The sequence below is a fragment of the Aythya ferina genome (assembly GCF_964211825.1).
Source record: "Aythya ferina genome assembly, chromosome: 12".
NCBI classification, from domain to species: domain Eukaryota; kingdom Metazoa; phylum Chordata; class Aves; order Anseriformes; family Anatidae; genus Aythya; species Aythya ferina.
In genome coordinates this window covers 14,192,741-14,218,051 of record NC_140308.1, presented here as the reverse complement: position 1 = coordinate 14,218,051, position 25,311 = coordinate 14,192,741, and the positions used below count along the sequence as shown (strand labels likewise).

General features: G+C 37.6%; 1 protein-coding gene across 2 annotated transcripts in view; it reads left to right on the top strand.

The window, feature by feature from the left end:
- The window catches only part of NFATC3 (nuclear factor of activated T cells 3), a 66,150-nt gene extending 42,935 nt beyond the window's left edge, over positions 1-23,215 (top strand). Inside the window, exons 9-11 of one of the 2 annotated variants that reach the window (XM_084533408.1) lie at positions 1,426-2,478; positions 11,010-11,111; positions 19,705-23,215. In XM_084533408.1, the coding sequence (XP_084389534.1) occupies positions 1,426-2,478; positions 11,010-11,111; positions 19,705-19,829 (1,280 nt within the window). In that variant the 3' untranslated portion in view covers positions 19,830-23,215. The remainder of the gene's footprint in view (positions 1-1,425; positions 2,479-11,009; positions 11,112-19,704) is intronic. The other variant, XM_084533409.1, reaches the window with a different exon arrangement.
- Positions 23,216-25,311: the final 2,096 nt, after the last annotated feature.

Here is a 25,311-nt window from a genome sequence, read left to right as displayed (position 1 = left end):
GAATGTGCATTTTTATGCATGTGTTAGGCATTTTTTTCCTCCTTTGATATTCCAAAAAGCTGCTTTATATGCAAGGAAGAAAAAAAAGTCCTCTGGACGTGTTGCAGCATATTCAGAGAAAATAGCTTGGAACATAGCCAGGACTGAAAAATGGTACCTACTTCAGTTAAAAAGTTTTAATCCCTTCCATTTAGCACAAGCAGTGCTACTAGAAACTACTGTCACTTAGAGTAGTCAGTTCACTTGGTGCTAATGATAGAGCTAGATCTTCTAGGACTATTTGGAGTACTTGAGGACAGATAGCTGAAGGAATCTTTAAAGTCAGATATAAATATTAAGACAAACTTCTTGAAGCTTATTTATATAGTGGTAAGGAAAGCTTCTATTAGTTTCTACAGTTTAAAATAGGTTTTGCTTGCTTGTTGTGCTCTAAAATACTTCATGCATAATTTGAGTAATGTTACTTAGGTTTGTGGTACACTAAGTATTCACTTATGCATTACCAAAATTGTGATGTCTTTCAGCAGTTATTCTTACAAATATCAGCTCCTCATACAATTAAAAGAAGAATCTTAAGTGATACTTTTGTATGAAAAATCCATATTTAAGTGGTGGAGTGAAGTAATGAAACTTACTGCTTAAATAAGAAGTTATTTTACTTACAACTGCAGCTGTTACTGCACAAACCCTTTAAAAATCCAATTTTTTTTATAACGCTTTTAACATGTACTGTTTAAAATAGAAATCAAGCCATTAAGAATGTTAGCATTTTTCTACTATTTATGCTTAAAATCAGTATTTTAATGAGCCTGCCTTTGGCTTCAAAAAACAAGTCCTGTAAGTGTGCCTATTTAGAACAGTTGCCATCACTGAAATTAGAGAATATACTTAAAGAGCTGCCCTAACAACACACACTACTCAGACTAATGGAACTGAGTTGCCAAAGGTCAGCAGTCATCTTGATCAAAGGCTAATGAAAGTTTGAAATGTGGATTAAAAAAAATTGTCATTCACCTTTTCCTAGTGCCTGATACTGCACTCACCTGCCTGTTTTCAGTGGAGCCCAGCAACAGTCCCCACAACACATGCCTTTGATGAGCGGATCCTTCAGATGTACTGGACTTTCTCTTTCTTGCAACTTTTTTTGAATTGCAGATGTTTTTAAGAACCATACACTGCATAGGAGGATAGTTTAGAAGGGAAGAGACCTGCCTTTAAATAAGTGCTAGAAGGATTCTTCTCCCTTTATATACCTGTAATGCTGACCCTTTAAAGTCCAAGAAAAAGAAAGCAGAGCAAGAGGAAAAGGGAAATTAGAACAAGGGCAGTAATGATGCTATTGTGGCTGTTGAACAGCTATTAGTGTGCATTTATCACAGGATACAAATGAGGTGGAATTGTAACATGCTGTTTTAATTTTTCTAGTTATAATGAAGCAAGAGCACAGAGATGAGGTGGATTTGTCTGCGGTTCCCTCTTTGGCCCTGCCTCACACAAGCAACGTCCAGGGCCTACATTCTATCCGAACTCAGTTGCCTTCACCAGAGCAAGGGCATCCTCATGACAATTTACTGTCTACATCACCTAGGAGCCTTGTGTGTCCAGTTCAGCCGCCGTACACAGCAATGGTGACCTCAGCAGTGTCCCACCTGTCGCATATGCAAGGTAGAAACCTTAGTCCGAGTGAGGAGTGTCACGTTTTGCCCCCTGCTGTGGTTCAGTCTTTTCAGGTAACATCAGCACCTCCTGTGAGGCCTTCCTACCAGCCTATGCAGTCTAACGATGTATACAATGGACAGTCTGGTCTTCCCATGAACTCTGCTGCCAGCCAAGGATTTGATGCTATTTCATTTCAGCAGGACACAGCTGTACCTCATTTGATAAATCTTAGCTGCCAAGCTCTACCACCAATGCCGTTCCACTCTTCAAATCCAGGTTCTGTGTCAACATCGAGTACCGCAGGGCACCCGCTAGCACACTCAGCTCATTCGGGACAGTCATCTTCGCACCTACCATCAATGGGATACCACTGCCCGAGTGCTGGGCAAGGCTCCATCCCTTCTGCAATGAGTCGCTCCCTTGGGCAGTCTTCTCCCCAGCTGCAGCAAGTCCCGTACCATCCTACAAACCCAGCATCTGCTTCATCCCCATCCCCAACAGCTTCCCACCCTATGGTCCATTCCCCGCTGTCTGGACCTTCTTCACCCCAGCTACAGCCTATGCCTTATCAATCTCCTAGCTCAGGACCTGCCTCATCTCCCCCGCCAACCACTGTAAGTCACTCGGGACAGCACTCCCCTCAAGCACACAGTCCTGCACTGGGAGGTCTTAATGCAGCTTCGTCCCTAGTACACCATACCGTATGCGATTCATCTCCATTTTCACCAGATGGGGCAGCTATTAACATTAAACCAGAACCTGAAGATCGAGAATTGAATTTTCAAACAATAGGACTACAAGACATCACACTGGATGATGGTAAGCAGATCTAATATTTTAATACTGGGATATAATTACATTAAACCAGCAGGTGTGGGGGAGGGCTGTTTAACTTAAAACACTCTTTACAAGAGTAAATTTGTACTATCAAAACGGAGTCATTTTTGTGCCTAAAGCAATGACTTATTTAAAACTAATTATATCAGCTGTAGTTATACAGTTCAAGTACTTCAGTCTAGTTTGCTAGACTTTGGTTTTAGTCATAAAACAGGGCCAGAGGATTAACTCATACATACTGACACCTTATATACAAGGAATTAATTTGAAGCCTCTTTTGATTGTCTTACTGGTATGTTTCAGTGAAAGTCCTAACAATGTCTGAGTTGCATAACTGTAGTTTGGAGTCTTGTTTCATGGGGTTGTCCGAGTTTTGACGGACAACCTGCTTCACTGAAAATGTAGCACATGCATTTTGGCACTGTCCTAGTCTCTTCATAGGCATTCTGTAGAAATGCTGTTGTCATTCAGCACCTCTGCTCACGGTAGCTGTATGCTTTTTCCTTACCACTTTGGCTACATTTTTTTTTTTTTTTTTTTTGAGAATTCACTTGCTTACCATAAACAAGGACCATGGTGGAAGACATTCTAATGCTTGAGGCCAGACTACAAAGTCCTCTACTTTAAATACTTGCACAATGTTAAGTTAAAAAACTTCTCCAACCAAGTGGAAAGTAAGAGAGAGCAACTCCTAAGCATCAGACTATTTTAGGCATAGATGAGAAGCCATTTAAAGAACATGTCAGACTAAAATAACTGAAGAAACAGAAGGCCTGACCTTCAGAGGTGCTTGATATTGATGATGGGAATCTTACTAGTATCTTTTTTCTACAATAGTCATAACTGTAATTTTTGTCCTTTGTAATTATTTAATTGCATCAGCAGTAACAATACCATAAAGATTTAAGCATAGGTCATCTGTTAAATATCCTGATCAGTCCCAGTTCCTTGCCTAAATGGAACTTTGCTATTGTAACCTCCAGTTGGTAGGAAGAAAGTTTAGTAGGAAATGCCATTAGGACAAAGCATACTAGAAAGAAAATGAGAGAAAGTGATAATGTAGTTGGGCTTTCAGTTAAATGGCCACCCTAGTTAAATAATACTCTGGTTTTAGAAACGCTGCACAAAATCAACCAACTTTCCTTAATCTAGAAAAGAATGAAGAGACTGATCCTTTCATGGACTTGGCTGAGGGAAGAAGAGGAAGGCTTTATGAAACAGAATACCTAAAAAAAAAAAAAAAAAAAAAAAAAAAAGAAATAGATATCTATCTACTTCTATGCTTTAGGAGTGAGAAAGAAATCTTAAAGTTTGAAAAAAAATGTCATGGTAGAAGCTGTCTTTTTCTCATCCTGCTTCCCTTCACACCCACCAAAAAGATACAGGAATAAAAAATTAAACCCAAAAAAATAAATACTGTAGTTAAATATAACACAACCTAAGTAGAAGTGTTTCGCATTTATGAGCGGTTCAGCAGTTTGTCTGTACCTGTTTGGGAGTTAGAAGGAATGCACAGCAAAGAAGAGAGCCAGATTTTTTTTCTTTTTCCTATAGCGTAAATACTAGCTGCTTTTAGAAATATAAATAAATATAATGAAGCATATAATAATCTAATCTATTTATATATTATTATATATATAATGAAATTACTGAATTGTTTCTGTGCTGACAAACATATTTTATACTTTGAATCACAGGAAAAGTTGAAAGAGATACATTATAAAAGGCTGACCACTTGCTAATACTTTAGATGATTTGTGACCACAGCTTTAATAATTATTACTTCTTAAATAACGCTGGTTGGAGAATTTTAAAGCTCTGATAACTGGCGATTAAATGATACATTTCCTATATGGAAACAGAACTTGGTTTTAATACTAAACAAGTACTTGGCAGCAGCTATACATTTACAGGCACTGAGCTTACATTCATTTCATTTTGATATTACTGGTATACAGTGATTGATTTATTCAGTGTTAGGATTCAAAGAAACAGAAAAACTTGGTTTTTGAATTTTTCATTTCCAACCTCAAAATTTAAATTAGATGTCTAGCCTGAAACCTGCTGTCTGAAAAATCTTGGAAGTTCATAGTGCAAAGGAACAAGCTGCTCAATACTCTCAACATGAATAAATACTTCCTCTGCTTAATCAGTTTTAAATTAGAAAACATGTTTAGACAGGAACACTCTTTTTGTAATGTATCTAATATATTACTGTGGTTTATAAGATAATTTGAAAAATTTGCTTTTGTTTATAATTGAATTTTCGTTTCCATACAGATAGAGCTAGACACAAATTGTGAATGAATTACTCTAATGTTATAAGAACTATGGAAAAAAAAAATCCAAACACAAATGCATACGTAGATAAATATTGATATGATATGTTCTCCCAAGTAATTTATCAAACCTGAAAGCTATATTTAGCTGGAAAACAGGTTTTTAAAGGTTACCAACTTAAGGCAAATAAACTGCTCTCAAAATAATAGTAAGGGAAAACCAATTAAATTTTTTTTAAAATCACATCTGGATTAGAGTTGTTAAATGTCGAATAATATTTAAGTCAGGAGGTTAAAACAGAAAACAACACCCTGACAGCGTAAGTATTGTGTCTTTTAGTAGTGTGCAGGATTTCAAAATTAGCATAGTAGATACTTTATTTGCCAAGAAAATATTTGAACAAAAATTCAAGTGCAGTACAGAAGTGCTACTTCTAATTGCTTAGCTAGACAGAGTATGATTATTAAAAAAAAGCATAATAAAAAAGTAGCTAGTAGTTATACATCAGTTTTGTTAAACAAGACTCCCAAAAGTGGATTTCAGTGCCTCTTCAGCCAACATTCAGGTTTTTTCTTCAAACTCTGACTCTCCTCCCCCCAAATCTGAAACTTAATGTAGAACTACAATGCTGCTTCATCAGCACTCAAACCAAGAGCATCTGGATTAGTCTTGATCCAGCATCTACTGGAAGGTGTAACCCATCTGGATTCACCATTTACAGTTTCTGCAAAGTCAGATATGCTTGGTAATGACCAGAATGGGGTGACTGTTAAAATCTTGTTTTATTCCCTTGCCCAATATGTAGTAGTGCAAGTTGGGCTCTGTTTGGACTACAAGTGACAGAAGATTGCAGAATTTAAAGGCAGATCCTTTACCTGTACATCTGCAGAAATTACACTGAATTTCATTTTTCCCCTACTGAAACTTGGGTAGTCATTTTTGAACAGGATCGAATTGATGTTTTAGCCTTTTCTGATCCCTTCCTTGCATTTGCTTGTGTGTATAGTGTCATTCCTCTTCCCCACAATCCTTTCTCCCCCCACTTAACGAAACAAGAAATCAAAGTGCAGAAGGGCATCTAGATACGGAATTAGAATTACATTACAGAAAATGTGTGACGCGTAACACAAATTCAAAGTAATTTGTAGCGTATGTTACCACTTAAAAGACATTCTGAAAAACAGTACTTTTTTCTGCTTAGGACTTTCCAATAGGCAATCTGCACAGGTGGAGAAACTTTTGGACTGGAACTGCATAAAAGCAGCTTCCTACTCTTTATTCGTCCCATCCCTTTCTCTTCCTCCTCCCCCAGTCTCTCCCATGTTAGACCTCCATTTTCCCTTAACAGCTTTCACCAAGTCTGTCTTCTGCACATCTTCACAGGCTAACTGTTCCCCGTACAGATGGCAGAATAATTAGGGCCACACGCAGGTGTAAACAAGAAGGCTAACATGACAACCAGGCAGCCGGTCACTTCCTGTATCCATCATCCATACCATGCTATGTTGTGTACTCATCTAACGAAGGTCCCATTCCTTCACAACTTGAAAAAGTCAGTCAGGCTCTGTCTCGTCGTATGATGAGGCCCTGTTGATTTTACTCACTGTTTTTAAGAAGTGCTCCTAGTGCGGCAGTTTGCCTATCCCACTGTCAAGTTTTAAATCTAAAGCTGTTCTAATACTATTGATCTAAAACTTAGGCTTTTGTGGTTTTTTGCAGTTTAGGCGTGAGCTTACCTTGGATTTCACGGCTTTCTAAAGTGATGAGATTTCTGTATTTAACCATTTTCAAGGTATTATGTTAGGCTATATTCAGCAAATCAGGATGACCTTCTGCTAATCCTCTTACATTTTGTTACTCATTGCATCTCCATTACATAAAGCCAGAGATTAGAAAATTCAGTATGTGGATTTATTATAAATCATAACTAGAAATCCTCTAACAGTTCTGTGTACATAAAGCAGCAAGTCTGCTTTGTCAGGCGCATTCCACATAGAATTCGAAGCCACTTGCATTCATTCATTTTAATAGTTCTGTGATAACTCTTCAGTGGATAAGTTCTCTTGCTTGGAAGCTCAGAAATTATTCTGATCTTTACTAGAAAATCTGTGGATCTTTACAGGCATCTTTTTACTTTAGCTTCATCTTAACAGCATCACTACTTGTATCCTATTAGCAGTAACTAATAAGAAAGTTTTTGCAGAATGACTGTATTTTCTATTTCTATGTATTTAAAATTTTCAAATTAATAGGTTGTTCTTAATTAAGACAGCTTCCTGCCAAGTAAAGCATTGAAGGTCAGACACTAATATTAAATCCCAGAACAAAATGGTGCATCTTGCAACATACCTGGCACGGATTTCTGCAGCAAGAACTCCAGCCTGCATTGTACACTGAACTCAGAATATTCCTGATTTTAAAAGGCATTCAGAAAATGGCACTGCTGTGGATTGTTTAATAAGGTTGTGTTTAAACTCCCATCTTTCTTATTATTCTGTATCTTAAGTATATATTATCAAGTATACAGGCTTTGCAATAAAAAGCAATATACAATTCCTACTCTTCCCATAAGCTTTATGGGCTCCTGCAGTGCCGTCTTGAGATTGAGTAAGGTGATACGGCAAAACCTGACATGTGTTGGACAATAATAGCACTCTGCTTTTAGGATTGGGTGTTATGAATAAAATAGAGAACAATCCAGACGCTAAGCAGTAGATTCAAGGGATGAGGTTGGAATAGTAATTAAAAGTGAAAAGGATGTTATCATCCAGGGTTGTTAGCAGTTAAAGGATGTTATGTGGATTCTAGTGGATTAGTTCATAAAATTGAGGCCAGGAAGGTGTCTTTTGAGAAGATCAGTTATAGGCTGCTGATGTGTTAAGAACTTTGCACAAATCCTCAGATCACTGTGACCAGCTAATGTATGAATCCTCCTGTTTGTCTCTGAGAGCTGCAAAACACCTCATATCTATTTCCAGTTAAGTACACCTAGTTGTACCACCACAAAAAGATTCCCATTTAAGAATTTGGACAGGTTTTCCAACTCATTTTGGAAATGCAACTGTTATGTCTACATCATGGTGCAGATACTACCACTAGGAGCAGAGCTGAAAGGAGTTAGGCATGTCATCACAACACTGGCAAAAATACGCTTAGACACTTCTGCACTGCTTTCCACAGCCCAGCATGTGGCCTCCAGCTCCAGGATTCACGCCTAATGCTTACTATGTTAAACTGTTTAAATTCATTTATTTTCTTGCTTGAAAGAAAGGGTAGCGATGTGACTTACATAAGGTGGCTTCACTACAATATATAAATGCAGAGTGTGACATCATAGCCATGACATGGACAGATTTGTTACTGTACTGAGCAACTTACAGCTTGTGCTGTAACTCTGCAGCACCCACACACTGTCTCTATTAGCTGTAAACATATGCCCATGAAAACTATGCTTCTAACATTTCATACATTTTTTTTTTGTTTTTTAAAAAATAAAAAGTAATTTTTAGTAAAGTTGGTGTAAACCCAAAACTTCTAAAATAAGTACATCTTATGGCTTGAAGTAGTAACTTGCAAGGCCACTCATCGTGTCCTTGAGAGTTTGCCATTGCAAACATGGCCTTCCATTTGCCTATTTTTGATCACCAACCCCTAGAGTCACAGCAGAGAAGACTGAGGGTTAATTATAGCCTGGCAGCTGCTGCTTTTTTTTTTTTAAAACAGGAAAGTTGACACTGTACTACTTGCTGGTTCTGCAGAGTCAAAACCAGGCTAAGTACATGTACGTGGTGCTAACGGTGATGTAGCTGCAGGGCTTCTCAATATAAATACAGCTGATAGAACTCAATCCAGAGTTGATAAAAGAAGGCCTATATGCAAGGAAGCATGTGCTGCAGTCTGTCCCTAATGCTATTTGAGGTTTACTGATCCTTGTTACATCTGTAAATACAATAATTCAGTCTGCTGTCATCCAAAACACAAGTTCCTAGCTGGATGCAGCAATACCACCAAGCCTTGACTGTTGGTACAACCTGCCAGACACTTTCATCAGATATGAAAAACCCACTCTGGCTCTACCAGCACCACAAACAATGTGCATTCTAGTATAGTTTGGGGGATCCACTGTTCTAGAAATAGCGCATCTTCTAGGTTAAGACTAGCTGCCCATGTCTTACTCAGCTCATAGCAGTAAAGGATATACAGGCTTTTAATTGGATAGTGCTAAAACAAAACAAAATAAAAAAACTAAGATACTTGAAGAGATCCTGAAAACCAAATGGTAGAACTCCTTTAACTTTTTGATCTGCCTGGAGCCTATTACAGAGCTACAATTTTTCATTGCTTTACAGCTCTGACCCAAGTCTGGTACAGCTAATGGAAATGGGGGGGGGGGGGGGGGGGAGGGCGGAATTTTCTCAGCTGTTTATGAAATGATAAGGTAGAAAGATATTTTTAATGTATGGTTATTTGGTACCTCAAGTTCTATCCAACTTCACTGCTCATATACAAAACCCTTACGCTGTATTACCCACTTATAAAGGCTGTTGCTGTATTTACCATGTTTCACAAACAACAAGTATTGTGCCTAAGGCACGTGCATGCTTCATTCCAGCAGGTACTGGCAGGAGACCTGTTACACATGCTACATACAACATACAGTGTCAGGAATTTGTATCAGTGAAAATTCAATACTGTTACCAGCTTTGTATCTCAAGTAACTCACAGTCCCTCTATGTATGAAATTAATTGGGAAAAATTTAATCATATTTCTCCACTAGTGACAGATAATCCTTACTGTATAAACGATGCTGACATGATTCAGACACTTGCTTAAAAGGAGCAATTAATTCCATTGTTTGCTTTGGAGGCTCTCACTGTTGTCTGCATCTTTGAAAGCCTGAGCTTTAAAGAACACTGTGAAAAAGTTAATTTGTCTCATCCCCAGGTAGTTTTCTGCCTGGCTCCCTGGATTCGATGTGTATTTAAATGTCACTTTCCTGCTGGTTCTACCAGCTGGTGAGAAAATGCTCTTTTCTTAATCTCCTATTATTTGAGATGAACTAATGAAGAGTGAGCTTTTCTCAAGAGTTTGTCCTTCATCTGCTCCTTTCCTTCAAAATGGCAGTTGATATTTCTTTGAAACACAGCTAATGCCTTCCACTTCCACATGCAACTTTATGCTTCAAACAATTAAGCTTGACAAGTCATCCAAAGAAGCAATTTGAACTGCTTGAATTTCAGGAGGGAATGAGAATAAACTTCATTCTCCCTGGAGTCCTCCCTGAGCACTGCTTAGAAATCATGCTGGCAAAACAGCTGTGTGGCTCTATCCAGAAGGCACAGTTTAGACAGTTTTTGTAGCAGTTTCGTTAATTGTATTAAAGGCCCGTTTACAAAAATGTGTGGCTCCATCTTAGACAGAAAAGGAAAAAAAAGGTATCCTGGTATAAGTTCTGCATAGTCACTAATCACAGCTGCATAAATACACTCTTGTTGGTTAAATTAATAAATACACCATTCTACATTCATTTTTCCCCTAGGAACAGTTCAGTGAAGAACAGTTTTCTTCTTCCTCTTTATTTCTCACAGTGCCTCTGACAGAGCCACCTACACCAAGATAATGCTTTGTTTTCCCACACTGCAAACTGTGTGGCCTTACTGACTGGAGAGCAGTACCTTGGGCAAAATATTCAGATAGTCTGACAAGTAAGGAGAAGCAAACAGCTGTTTACAGGAATTGTTTCCATTGTTTAAAGGATAAGAGTCATAAAAATAAAGGTTTTATTTACTAGCACTGCCATGCCTACCGTGTTCAGTAGAGATGCTGTCAAGAGGTATAAACACTCTTCATTTGACTGCATTAAGTAAAGCAGGTTGAGAAAACTGACAGAGGAATGTGCTAAGCCAACACAAATTCTAAATGAAATTTATGTAGCATCAAGTTCACAATTATACAAGTAGGTAGACATCCAAAAATATTAACCATTACCTTTATGGCTCTGGCTACAAATTGAAAACTAATTAAATATACAAGATAAGTGATACTGTTTCTAATAGGCACTCTGACAATTTATAAATAGTTATTGTCAACGTATGTAGTAGTTGTGAATGAAACTGGGTATTTAAAGTTAGTGCTATTAAAAGAAAACTGAAAGTCACTTCCTGGTTGAGTGAACTGTAACTTCTTGGTTTAGTCCAGTCAGTAGTTATGTCTGTCTTCTTCTCTGACACAGACAGTTTTATCTCTGACCTGGAATACCAGCCATCAGGTTCAACAGAGAAATGGACTCAACATTCAGCACTCATGTCCAACTCCTATGTGGAAAATCTAGAGGGTGAGTCTGCTTACGGAAATGCTTCAATGTTTGAAATTGGAGCACAAAGGAGAGGGGAAGGTATTTTAATAGTCCTAACATATATAAGTGAAAAGCACTATATAGTACTTAAGTATTGCTATAATTGGACACCTGTGTATTCTGAAATAGTTGGAAACTTCAGAAGTTGTGAACCAGGTGTACACTCACTAAGTAAAAGCCTCCACCTGAAGTATATATAGCTGCCACAGAACTTCCTGAGTGCTGTAGAATCTAGTACAATAACAGAAGAGGATATGAAAATCTTAACCCAAATACAGCTAAGGTTGTAAAGTGGCCAGATCAGTTAATTCTGAGAAACTTAGAATGTTTCTCCTTTTTTAAAAAAAAGATACAGCGATGTCAATCTAAATAGATGGAACACAGTGGCATGCACTACCAATCTAAGTGTCAGAAATTTGGGTTTCATAAATAGAGTTCTAGTTGAATGCATACTATGCAATTGGGAAAGTTCATCTGGATTTGCTTTAAGGTGCTTTCAGCTTCTTTGTCTCACGTATAAACAAGGTAATTATGCACCATGACTCTTTTAAATAGTAATGTTAGAAATTGACAAGTGGTATATTGGACGTGTTTGTATTTAGAGTCATTTTTCTTAAGTTTTTCACTTTACTACAAACATGCCTAAAATGCCGAAGAACTGCCCTGTCCCTTTACATATATATTCGATATATATAAATAGATGGACACACAGTCATGTACATACACCCATATATACGTAACATGTTTTAGTTTCCCCGTAGATTTTTAAAGGGGAATACCTGTAAGCGTACATTAAATGTAGGGTTGTTACCACTAAAGTAACCTAGATCTGTTATAGCCTTAATAAAGCTCTCACACGATTAGTGTGTAGATTTACCTTAGATTTGCTCACGTAACTAATTTAAAATAAATCACAGCATTGATCTTTTACCATCTTTCAAAAACTTACTTAGTCCTGCTTTACTTAAATCATCAGAATGCGATCAGTAAGGTAAGTAGCTACACTTCAGAATGGCAAAACTTGCGAAAGGACTCCCTACAGTGAATTGACATTTAAACATTTTGAAACAGCAAACTGATTAGTAAAATACCAGCTCTGGCTTAGATTATTTCTGTGTTCTAGACTACTGCCTGTGCAATTCTGGATCTAGTAGGTACAAAATGATTGTTGAAGAAAAGTTCTTGAATGATGGACTCAATGGGGTAATAAAAAAAAATAAAATAGCATGCATCAGTCTTGTCAAGTAAATGGTGAGACAGAGGCTGACAAAACCCAAACATAGAATTACAAGATGTATGCTTCTGAAAGGGCACACAAACTTAAAACCAGACCCATAGAGGAACACGCTTATTCACAAATACTAGCATCTGAGAAACACAATTGGGAAACGTGACTTTTTTTTAATTAAAGTAATAGGTATTTCATCTAAGAAAGCAAGTCAGTGGGATGCTAATCCTGTAATGTAAACTAATATTTACACAGGAAAGCCAGAAGAATGGTTCTGTATCTTAAAGAATGCTTAGTGTCAAATCAGACAAAAGAACTGTATCACTCACTAGGATGGACGCCAGGCTTAAATTAAGAGTATAGCTTCTGAATTACTCCACTGAACAGCACAGCAACCGTAACTGTAGTGTGCTGCAGGAGATCAGACAATGTGCAAAGGCAGGAAACACACGAATGGAATACTTGAGTCATCCTTTATAGAATGGGTAAGTGTGATGAGTGCTTCATGGAGCACTAAGTCATGAGAGAAACCCACAAGGGGAAACATCGCTTTATTTGGTCCCAAGTAGCGTACAGGAACTAGTTAAAAAAAAATATATTTCTTCATTTTGTCACAGTCTCAGCATTACAGGCTGAGTAAAACAAAATTACAAACTTCAGTAATCTTTTGAAAGGGGAACTACAGGAAAACAGTAAAACTTAAGAAAAAAATAGATGGTCAAAAGGGTAAAATAGTTGCAAGTGGTCTGCAAACTACTTGCAAAGGTTCAGACTAAGTGTACAATTACCAGTTAGAGAGTCCAGAAGCTGTTTCCAAATACCAAAAAGAGAAAAGAACATGAAAATTATTAGGTTAAGCTTGAAACCTGACCAACAGATGATAAATCAGGAATTCAGTTTAAAGTCGATAACTATCAACGACCTTAGAAAATATTTTGTGTTGATGTTCACAACCAAGGAACTCGAGATTATTATGCCAGAGTCCTTTGAAAGAGGAACTTAATGCAGGATCAGTCTCAAGTTGAAGCATCAGAACAAGGGTTTCGCAACAAATAGATAAAACAGACAGTGAATTCACTGCAACCAGATGAAAAGCCATACAACAGTTCTGGAAGAGTAAGCACCAGTTGAACCATTAACCACAACGTATAACCTCTCACAACCCAATTTGGAGCCAGAGGACTGGAAGCTGATAAATGTCACACTACTGCTGCTGAGCTATTCAGAATAGTGAAAAACAAGAACTGGCTGAAAATATCTACAGGAAAACCTCATGATTAAAGAAAATCAATGTTACTTAAAGGAGTGGCAATTACGGTAAGGGAAGGAGGAAAAAGAAAAAAACACTGCCCTATTTCCATACACACAGTGATAAGCTCTCTGGACTATTCTTATTTAAAGCAGTCTTAAATTTAAAATGGACAATTCTATGAAAATTTAGTTGTTTTAAAGGGGTGAATAAATGCCAGGAATGAGTATGAAATCAGCAGAGAACAAATACAACTGCACAGATAGGGTATGTGCCCACATTTCAGTTATGGTCCCCTTCTCTCCTCCCTGAGCCCACAAAAAAATTAGGTGCTGTTTTGGTTAAGGTCAACCAGCAAGCTTAAAGATTTGGAACAGAAGTTCCATTGAATCAGCTAGCTCTCTCCAGCCAGGAGAGATGAATGGGAAATTCATTCCAGGAAAATGAATGTTGGGAAGATGTTAAAAATGAATGGGTAGCTTGGAAAAACTAACAAACAAACAAAAAAACTTACTGAGAAAGCTGATTAAAAAAAGTGTTCAGCAAGTGAAGTAACGGACTGATACAAATAAAAACCACTGATATGGCTACATGTAGTTAACCTTTGGAACTTACCGCCTCACAGTGTTGCGGATGCCAGAATTTTGCACAGACCCAAAAGACCCCCGTGAGAAAAATCCAGATTGGACTGTTCAGCACAGAAGATACTGTCTTAGGAATTCCCTTGGCCAAGCACATTTTGAAGCCTGGTAGAAGCATCATGATGTTTTTTCCCTACTTTTCTCTCTGTCTCTGCTATTGCCCATTACATATCTAGTTTGTGATCTGAACTGGTTTCCTGATAGTTCTCCTTAGAGGTTTTCAGGCAGTATTTTGACCTATGAAAACCTAAAATGCTTGGCAACTGCTTATTACAGAGACCTGTAGAAAGGACTGATAGTAGATTACCATGCTGATTATAGATTACCAGCTTCCTGCAAGGTAAAGGAGGTCACTTCATTATTACCAGAGTGGCCTTTAGGGTTCAGGAATGAATGACTTATGTTTTTCTGTGTTCCTGTACAAAATACGTGTCTCTTAGCCTTCACAGAAACTGGGGGAATGAGGTATAGACCAAATTAGGAGGATGCTAGTTCTGGATTGACATTTCATTTAAAAAGAGAACACCTTCACTTCTGAATTTAGAACTTCAAACACCTATCTCAGAGTTTACGCTACATCTAATTGTGCTTTTATTCCAATATGAAATATGTAGTAAGATGGTAGAAGTATACAAGATGACTCACAAATTATGGCTAAGTCTCACACTGAAAAGGTGACGTTGCAGAATTGATGAAAGAAATAAAACAGGAGGAAAAAACAGACCATACAAATATACAAAAGCATCAGTTCCTTTTTAGAACTTGCTACTGCAAGCTGTTTTTTGTTGTTGTCATTATTTATTTATTAAAAAAACACAACCTATTTTTAGAAATCACCAGCTCTTACGATGTTGTGATGTTTCATAACACAAGAACCCCGTTCTGTTCAAAACAGCTAATGCAGATAACTTTGTAGGTGAGAATTTCTTGCAGGAAGTTGCTCCATATGGGACACAGGACACATCTCCATTGGAACAGCTGACAAGATTACAACTCATAGCTGTGTGTGTCACTCACTGCACAAATGGCTGAGCTGTTCAACCCAATTCTAATTTATTTTAAAACTCTGGATTGCAAATTGCAACAGTTAAGGAATCTTCACGAACAGTCTGGCTGTTCATGCTGCTAGCAGCTGGAGCAATAGCTTTATCAGCTGTCCCAGTGTAAGTCTTTAGGGAGCAAGAGGTGAAGTCCTCTGACTAAAAGTCAAGGGGGAGGCAAGCAGGGAGCAGGGAAGGAGGAGCCTCTAAAGAGTTGTGGTCCGGTTTTTATATCAAGCTCAGTGGCTCAGCTGTCGTTCATGTGTGTAGTCAGCAGGGACTTAAAAAAGCAAACAGAACACTGTGAAATCAAAACAGTGGGAACAAACCGGGAAAACAGAATGTGTGGTTGCTCTTATTTTACAAGCTTGATAGCAAACCCCAAAGTCAGAGCTGGTTATCCTCTACTCTGTTCCACTGGTACGGGTGTATGCTTTTTTTTTTTTTTTTTTTTTTTTTTTTTGAAAGGTTATAGGGGCTGAGCCTCCAGATGACTTTCAGACTTTGTGGTTGGAGGACAGGGAGACGGAAGCAGGGAACCCTTGCAATACAACATTACAATCTTACCAGTATTTACAGGTCCAATCTAATCTGTCTGTAGCAGAAGGTTTTTTCTCACCATGCTAAATTCGGTTCTGCACCACCTATTTTTAAGTATGGGTATAAACTTGCCAGCCAATTTAAACTATGTATAGACATTGGGAAAGAAAAGGATAAAATTATTGCAAATAAAATAACAGCTGAAATTCTGAAATATGGGATAACTGCCAAAGAAGTGAATGAAATAGACCCTGGAGAGTTATTAAAATAATTTCCATTTAACAGCTTGATTTAAAATACCTGTTTTGCATTTTGATCCTCACCATATTTGACAATCAAGCTTTCAGAATGCAGTTATTGCTTTTGTAGTGGACGGACTTGCCATATTTCTACACGGATTGTAGTGTGTGCCACTGCTCTCATTTTTGATCTGATCTAGTCATTATTAAAAGATAATCAACCTAAACTGTTAGCACATTAAGCATCTGATAACACTTTTGATGTTACCCATGCAATTGGCATTGATAAACTAAAAACAAGTTTAGGTCATCAGTACATACTGAGTACTAAACATTGGTTAGATCTCTAATTATTTGTATGTAAAATCTCTCTGATTCTTTTGGAAGTAGGGGTCTGGGGTGTGGGATTAGTATTCAAATCACCTGGCATGAACATACCAAACAGGCAAGAGTTTTAGTATGCAAATTCAAAAAAAAAAAAAAAAAAAAGTAGTAAGTTGAAAGAGTCAAGGCCCTATTCCCTTCCGTCTTAGAACTCATGAGATTGGCTCACCTCAAAAAGGGAGCAGAACTGTAAGCTACACTACAGGAATGAACCTGGCAGACTGTAGAACCTTAACAGCATACCCAAGATCAGGATTGCTCAATCCTGAGCAGGCTTCGCAACCTTCCCCAATAAACTTATGTTGAAGGAAGAAAGGAAGTTTTATAAAAAAAATATGTGCATGTATTTAAAAAGAATATATCTTGGTTTCCCAGTTTCTGTTTGCTGATTGAATAGCTTTTACAGTTAAGTAAAAGGTATATGAAATCTTTCTAGCCATATTTCAAGAACAGTATGACCCCTACAGCCCGTAGTTGAAAATAGAAAAGGTGGGATAAAGCATTTTGCCACAACTATAGAAAAGAAGTTTTCTTTCTGTTATAGAGCACTGTCAGTGTACCCCGAGCTCTGGCCAGTCTCAGGCTGTTGAACTAGACTTCCTTTCCCAGTTTGTCATGTAAGAACTAGCCAACATTATAGAAAATCTGTGCTTATGTTCCTGAATTAAGTCTTCGGTTTTAATCACAGAGCAGTAAATGTTCTGTGGTAATATTGACCCTGTATGGAGGAAGATCATGCATTCAAATTCTAACTTGTGGATTTCTAATTTAGTCTTTAATATTAATTTTATCAATCACAAATGAATACAAAGGGGAAAGCACCATGTGATTTTTACGTTCAGTCTCATATATTTCTCTGCAGTCTCTTACTCATCTTAACAATTACACAATTTATATTTTAAACTTTCTTAATTTCTACCATCACACTGTCAGAAAGACAAGTTAATTATGATAATGCTGGTAAACGTAGGCTGTCCTTCATAGAAAGCCAAATGCTTCCCAATTTCGATATATCCAGGCATCTCATTAACTGCTGCCTTAAAGCTGGGTGGTACTTCCTGAGCTACTCCAAAGGGCTTTGTGGCTGCCTGAGATTAAATATGACTTCTTTGCAGTGGTAGGGTTTTCCTACACTGGATCAGGGCTCCCCAGGCCTCCCTTAGAGGCACATTATCACAGGACTTGTGGAACAGCCCTGTCCCCGTGTCTCCAAGCCAGCAGCCAGGCTGCCGTGCTGTGGGTTAGCACACTTTGATCTTGGCTGCTGACTTCTGCAGTCTGCACTTTCTTTGAAACATTTCTACCATCATCTGTACATAACATAAAGCAACCTATAGATGTCTGGAGTGTGCTTCCCCTGGCCATTTGTTGCCTGCAGATAAATCTCTGTTGGTCACAGGCTAAAAATGTTGCCAAAAAAAGGTTCTGTAACACCAAAATACCAAGTGTGACAGAGATACCACACTGAAATTAAAAACAAAACAAACACTACAAACTAACCTGTAACTTCAATACTCTACCTAATGAATTATGCAGAACCTTGGCAAATAAAACATCACATGACCAGCTATTGTTTTCATGATACAATGGGATTTAAGGAAAGCGTAATGCCACGTGGGGACGTGCTATTCACTTAGTAAACACCACTGCATGTGGGAACTACAAAATGTTGAACAGTATAGACCAGTTTGATATGCTGCTGCCTACTACAGATAGATATATCTAAAATCTATCAAAACTTAAAGGAAGTAAGAGTCTAATACTTTCAAAGCAAAAACTGGATTTAGCTATGTTGCTTTTTATTGTACCACTCAAAGTTTTAATGGTACTGAATAGCTGCAGTACTGGATTTGCACAAAGCAATCTGTTCAGCAGCATGCAGCAGATAATTGTTAGGGGTCCCACAGAGCAAGCCAGTCAGTATCCTGACAGAAACTGAGGGAGCACAGTACTTAAGCAAAAATCTGAATTTTGTTTAGAAAAAAAAAAAAAGTATATTGTTTTTTAACAACTGTTTACTTACGCATTATTTTGATTAAATAAAAAATGTTTGGAAAAGCATCCTACCTGCAGTCACACAATTTTCAGTGGCATAGTGCCGGTTTAAGTTCTTTGAACTACATTTTTTTTAAGCTTAGCAAATTGCAGTCTTGCAATGCTCAAGGGAATTTGTTAGTACATAGGTCATCTGGACTATTTTAACCTTTGGGCTACCATAGTGTGTATTTTTAAACAAACTGTCCTTGCACTCATGCAAGAGAATACCATTGTCATTGATCGACTGTTAGATAACAAACACCTCCTCCGTGATTACATACGGGTACATGACATAAGGTGTTCTTCAAGCTTTCCCACATAAAGCACGCAGACAGAGCCTGTCTACAAGAGCCGGATTTCGTACACATTCCACATACAGCAGAGCATTCACAGTATCTTAAGCTTTTTAATAAAAGCAATTTACTAGCAGAAGAACAGTCTTAGTTACAGTTACACGAGGAGTGCTCCATATTCAACAAAAGGATCCCATTCTGTGCATGCTTATAGAACATCCAAACAAATTCACAACAGGGGCTTTTCTTTCACTACAATCATTTGGCATATTCAAAGTTTTGATGAATAAGAGATATTCCACATGTACTGTGACACACACACACACAGAATTGATCTGCATATTAGTCGATCTTAATTCTTGACTGTAGAAAAGCTGACTGATGACTGAGGAAGATTTTGTTACTGAAGTGTTAGAAACATAAGAATAAAGAATAAGACTGAGTAAGATTAAGAAGACTGGCCAATTAAATAGGCATGTAGTATTTAAAAACAAAACAAAAAAACCACATTCTGTTAACCCAAATACAAGTTCTGAGGAAGTTCTGTAAGTAGCTAGAGAAAGCCTGGAGTTATTTATTTTGCCTGTAACACTTTTGATCTCAGACTTCTGAGGGGAAATTTGTACTGAACTGACCTATGCTGTGGCTGATGGTGATCTTGTTTTGATGAATATACATTTGCTTATTTTCTTCAGGAGTTTTAGAGATTTTCAGATGTTTATGGTAAGTACAGGGTGTAATAAGAGAAGCTAGGGCTTTTGCTCCTTGTTTAACTGTTACTGAAGTTTCCTCATTCATCCTCTGCTACTGAACTGCACCAAGGCTTAGCACTGCAATATTTCGATTTAAAAGAGATGGATTGATGAGTTCAGCATTTTGGAAAGTATAAAAACAGCCACTTCTCTTTTCTTTTTTTTGTAGTAAATGAGATCATAGGAAGAGATATGTCACAGATCTCAGTGTCACATGGAACAACAGTGGCCACCCAGTCTCCACGTACGTGCCCTGGATCTCTGGAGACAAGAATATCTGACGGAATCCAGTAACAGATAAGCTTACAACTCAACATCCATGAAAACTTCACGGTCTCTCTGAATACTTCTTCATCCTCTTCCTCTTTAGACTTACTGTGCTTCCAACTCTGTGGCCTTTATGAACTGGAACAGTGGATCCTTGCAAAGCCCTGTTAGTGGGTTACGTTTTTGATGTAGAGACAGAGCATTTATAGTTCCTCAGATGCTGTAAAGAGACTTCTTAAAATGGACACGTGGAATCTACACCAGATACTTAAACTGTTTTAAAGTTACAAACAAGCTTTGCTTTTTGCATTTAAATAGAATACTTTTATATTGTAAGTGCTTCAAATGTGTGGAGATGTTAGTTTGCTCTTATAATATTCACAGTACTGAATGTGGAAAAAGATTTAATACACATCTTCAGTGTGCTGCTTTCCCTTAGAGATAGTATAGTTTGTAACTGATGATTTGTTAACACCTTTTGGTCATTTTGGAAAGCCTTTAAGCTTATATTGTTTAATTTTATTATTATTATTTTTTAATATGATCTTCCAGTGGCAGATCATACCTGTCATCTGAAGCCAATGCCATGGAAGCCATTGTGTATACAAATACTGTAGTGTTTTCTTTCTTAGATTCATAGGAAGCAAAGCCAAATATAGATCTGCACTTGTTTATAAACTGAAAATGTTACTTGATAGGCTGCAAAAAGACCATTCCATCATGAAAGTGTTGGGATAGAAATGACATTCCAAAAATTTAACTTTTATAACTTTGTGGATAATCTTCCTGTTCTTTATTAGCACAGGCTCCTTCTTGAAATAGCTTTTTCTTAGAAAGTTACATTTGTAATCAAATTTGAGAAGTAGGGTTTTAGATTAAAGAACAGCAACATCAAAGCCATGTTAGATACAGGAGAAATTTTAGTATTTGCTGAGGATCCAGGTGTTCCTATTAACCCTGCAGAATATGGTTTGAAGTCACCAATTCGGTGGCATTCAAGTTTTCCATGCAATAAATGATTTGATCACATCTGTATCTTTTATGTGCTGTATGCCTGACCATGCCACTTTGAAGTCCAAAAGGAGATGACAATTACAGTTCCTTAAATGTAAACCGTTTATAAACTTCAGACTGCTAAAAAGCAATTTCCTGTGAATTAGCAATTAAGTAGTATAATTTGCCCACATTTAATTGTAAATGTGTAAAGCAGAAGCTACCAAAGAAATGCAGAAGATTCATGGCAGCAGTAAACTGTTGTGCTCAAAGGATGCATTTCCCTTGCCCACATAACCTGATACATCTGAAGCAATCTGTTTACATGGTTATTAAAAGTCTCAGGCCTCTATGATTAGAAACCTAGGAGAGGATCTGAAACTGCCTGCTTAGGTCACAAATGTTTCCCTCCCCCACAAGAAATGGTAGTTTACATAGCTTTCTGATACGGAAAATACAGGGTACAACAATCACAGCCAAATAAGATGAGAAGCATCTGAGGTTCAGCATATTTAAGATGTTAGTTTTAGTTCCTTATTTGGGTAAGCCATGAAAAGAGAATACACTCAAAAATTTTGAAATACTGAAAATGTAGTTGCACTGAAGCGTTCAGACAATTGTGGACATGTTAACAGCTAAACACACATGGAGGATGTGCCTGTGTCCTGTAGGAAAATATTCTAGGCTCTTAAAGTTACAGTAAAATGTAAGTCTTAAAGTGGACTTCATTACTGAATTGTAATACCTCTAAGAGTAAATTCGGATTCCTGATGTTGCGTTTTGGCAGATAATCACAGGGGAAGACTTTACATTTAGCCTTTTGCAGACAAACCGGTACTCCTAAATTTAAGTCAGCACCCCAGTTCTAGCATTACAGTAGTTACACAACTGCATCTTTGTAATAGCTGAATCATGTACTTTTTCAAAGTCCATACATTAAGCAGGTGAAATATAAATCTTTATCAATTGCTTCCTTTTAAGAGTGCAGCCTAAAGCTACTATCTCAACACTCCGTAGTTATTTCAAACAATGCAAGGACACTGTGTATGTGCTGGGAATCTAAGCATCCTTTTTGTGAATGTATTGTTCAATGGTGCAAATCTTTAGATTTGAAGTAAAAGATTGGCAGGGCTGTAATCTGAAAAGTGTGATATTACAACTGTCCCTCAGCGATGGTGCTTTACTCTGTCCTCTACTCATTTATTTTAAAAATCCTAGAAAAGGGTTGACATGCTCAGAAATGCATCTAGTCATGTTTTCAACATAGAAAAAAACAAAAAAACAACACTGTAAGCTATGTAATTGTCTTCAGACTGCGTGCTGGTGGCAAGGCATGTTCCAGTTTTCATCCATTTATTGGGTCTTTTGCATTAAGCATCATTTGTAGGAAAATTCTAACTTAAAAGCTTTTCATACTGTATGGGATTTATGCTCCTTTATCCTACTGGTACAGACTCTCCTTGCAAGTTCTCCAAGTAAGTAGCTGGAATTCATACTGTACCTAAAATATAGGAGCCCAAACAATCCAGAGTTGCTATGCACTAAATTTTCTGATGCCTTTAAATACCTTGATGCCTGTAGACATAGAGATGCTTTCCTATTTAAAAATGAAATGAAAAAAAAATATATATAGCTTTGGATACTAAAGCAGTTTTGTATTTGCCTTGTAAAAGCTTCAATACAAGGGTCTTAATTTTATTTTAGCTTGTGTGATAACGTAGGTAAAGACTGTTAATCTTGTATAATTTTAGTGATATAAAAAGCACACAATCTCTATTGGACTATGCAAAATTAATTAAACAGCAGAACCCGGCAACTGTTGATATTTTGTTGGCATCCACTTTCTGGCCCTTAAGTCCTTTCTTCTTCCTGAGACCTCTTCCAAAACTTGTACTGATTTAGATTGTCCTGAAGGAAAGCCTTAATGATGAGGTAGCTTTTCTATAAGGAAGGTCAGAAAAGATCAACGTTGAAAACTAAAGCTTATGGGACAATAAATTAATCCGGGAGGGAGGGAGGGAGTTTTATTTCTGAAATTAACATAAACTAGCAATTTCAATTTGTGTAGAGACACTTTCATGTTGTCAGTGGAACTGCCATCCTTTTTAACCAAAGAATGAAAAGAACATGACTGTTTTGTTCTGATACAAAGCTTTGAAACTCTATTTTTGATACTCAGAATGGATGTCATTCCTTGAGGTTCGGAAATCATTCAAATTGAAGTTTTATATTTAAAAATATGGGACAATAAAGATTAAGTTCTAGATGTTTACAGAGCCTTGTATTGTAATTTCATGTACATTTTGTATTTTAAACATTTTTGTAAGTTATGATTGCAGTGCTACTTGCAGAAATAAAAGGGAAGAACTTGCATTTAGGCTCTTAAATCATAGTGTTGAAATAAATAAAAAGAACGCAAATGCGTTGTCATTTATTTAAAAATGCATCTCTGACTGCAGGGTGGGAAGAAAATCCCTAGCTGTGATGCAGCGGTGACAGCTGCACTCCATCATGACCTATAACATGAGGGACATTTAATATTCCTCCTTAGAAGAGTGGTGGGTTTGAACCAACATGGTAAGCGTGTGGGGCTCAGCTTAGCCCCAGGAACAGTGAGCCCGTACATAGTGGGTGGGCAATGGGCAGCTCTGACAGTTTCATTTTGCACAATAACAGGTGATTTCCTGCTTGCAAAGGTGATTGTTTCAGTTAGGCTATTACAGGATTATTTTCAGAAATTATTCCAGAAAGTATTCAGGAACAGCATTATAAACAGTAATCTCCATCCCTGAAGGGATATTAGCACAGGTAAGTTAAGCTGTTTCAAAAACAGATTTAAAATTCCTACAGTCTGAATTATTTTTTTTAACCCAAGGTCGGCTAATCAAGTGGTATGGAGGGAAACACCCTTGGCAACAGCAGAATCAGGCCCTAAAAACTACATCCCATCTCAGTGGAACTAGTGCTACTGAAAAGATTTATTTGTCTCCCTTTCAGTTTGGCCACAGGGTCTTTTATTCATCCATGGAATCCCACTTGCATACCTAGGTGTACTGAGGCATGCAAGTGTTCCAGTTCCAATGCTGAAGCAAAGGTCTGGCCTTTGCCTAGCAATGCACACCTGCCCCAGAGTGAAACAGAGTGAGATCACCGTGATCTCCTGCTCACATTGCAGTGAGAACATAGACCAGTTTAGGATTAGCCTCTTATTTACAGCGCTTGTCCTGAGCGATTACCTTCACCGATGGTTTTTAATCTAAAAATATAACAGAAAGGGGTGGCTACAGTGCCAGGATCTGAACGCGAAGTCATTATACCTGAGTTTTACTAAATATATACATGTTTTTTCAAAGCTGCTCCACACGTTTTTTTTAGTATGATTACCCAGGATATAATTAGCGTATACCAACAATACTAGTAATAATCCATGGATTGATTGTATATGCTTTACTGCCAATTCAAGCCTTTCAGATGCAAGTAAGCTGAAGGCTGATTCACGAAGATTGATAGGGTCTGAAAGCTGATAGGCTTTGTGTTCCAGCCAAGGCATTTAAAGCTGATCATGGTTGACCCCGAGCACCCGTGCTGACACCCCCATCTGTCGTGGTGCACAGCAGAGGTAGCTGGACCTTACTCTAGGCCTCTTGAAAACATCACTTCTAACTCATAAAACACTGCTTTGTGATTTCAGGCAAGCAAAGAAGAAAATATCCTGTTAAAGTCAGTGCCTTTAGAAGAGATGAAGTGCTGGCAAAAGTCTCAGTTCTCTTAATTTCCTTTCAGTACTCCACAGCAATAGCTCTGCTATCTGCCTCAGCTTCTGGCCCTGCCCGTGCCATCTCTCCCAGCCCAATTCAAATACAAGTGTACTCTGAATCCAACACTTACCCCACTGTAATTAGTTAGGTGAGGGATGAGATCATTTCCACATATTCTCCCTTGCCCTTCCCCCCCCCCTTTGGCTTTTATTAATTGACAAAAATAATCAGGAAGTAGCCACTGCTGTAGTGATTAAAGTATTAAGATACTTGAAAAGCCCCCTAGGAGTGCATTTAGTTCAACATGGGGAAAAAAAAAAAAAGGATTTAAATTCATACATAGATTTGCATGCAGACTTCACTGGTAATTAACATTAACACTGAACCTCATTCTGCCTCTTAAGAAGAGCAAGTTTTATCAGCCCTTTACACAAAAAGCATCATTGTTTGCTGGGAGCATCTAAGAAAAAAATTACTTCATAATAACTTCTTGCTACCAGTAACATCTGCTACACATAAAGGGGTGCATGTATGTTTTTTGTAATCAACCAGCCTGTAACATACAGTCATAAATGACACAGGAGCAAGAAAAATAGGATGGCTGCTTTGTGAAGAGTTGTATGTATCATTAATTATTATAAAAACATGGATGTAGAAAAGTCAAGCTTTACACAGTCACCTTACAGCTAGGGCAGAGTTCTCTCTAATGTTTCCACAGATTTAGGGGTGAGGGGAAGTTGTTCTTCTGTTTATTTCAT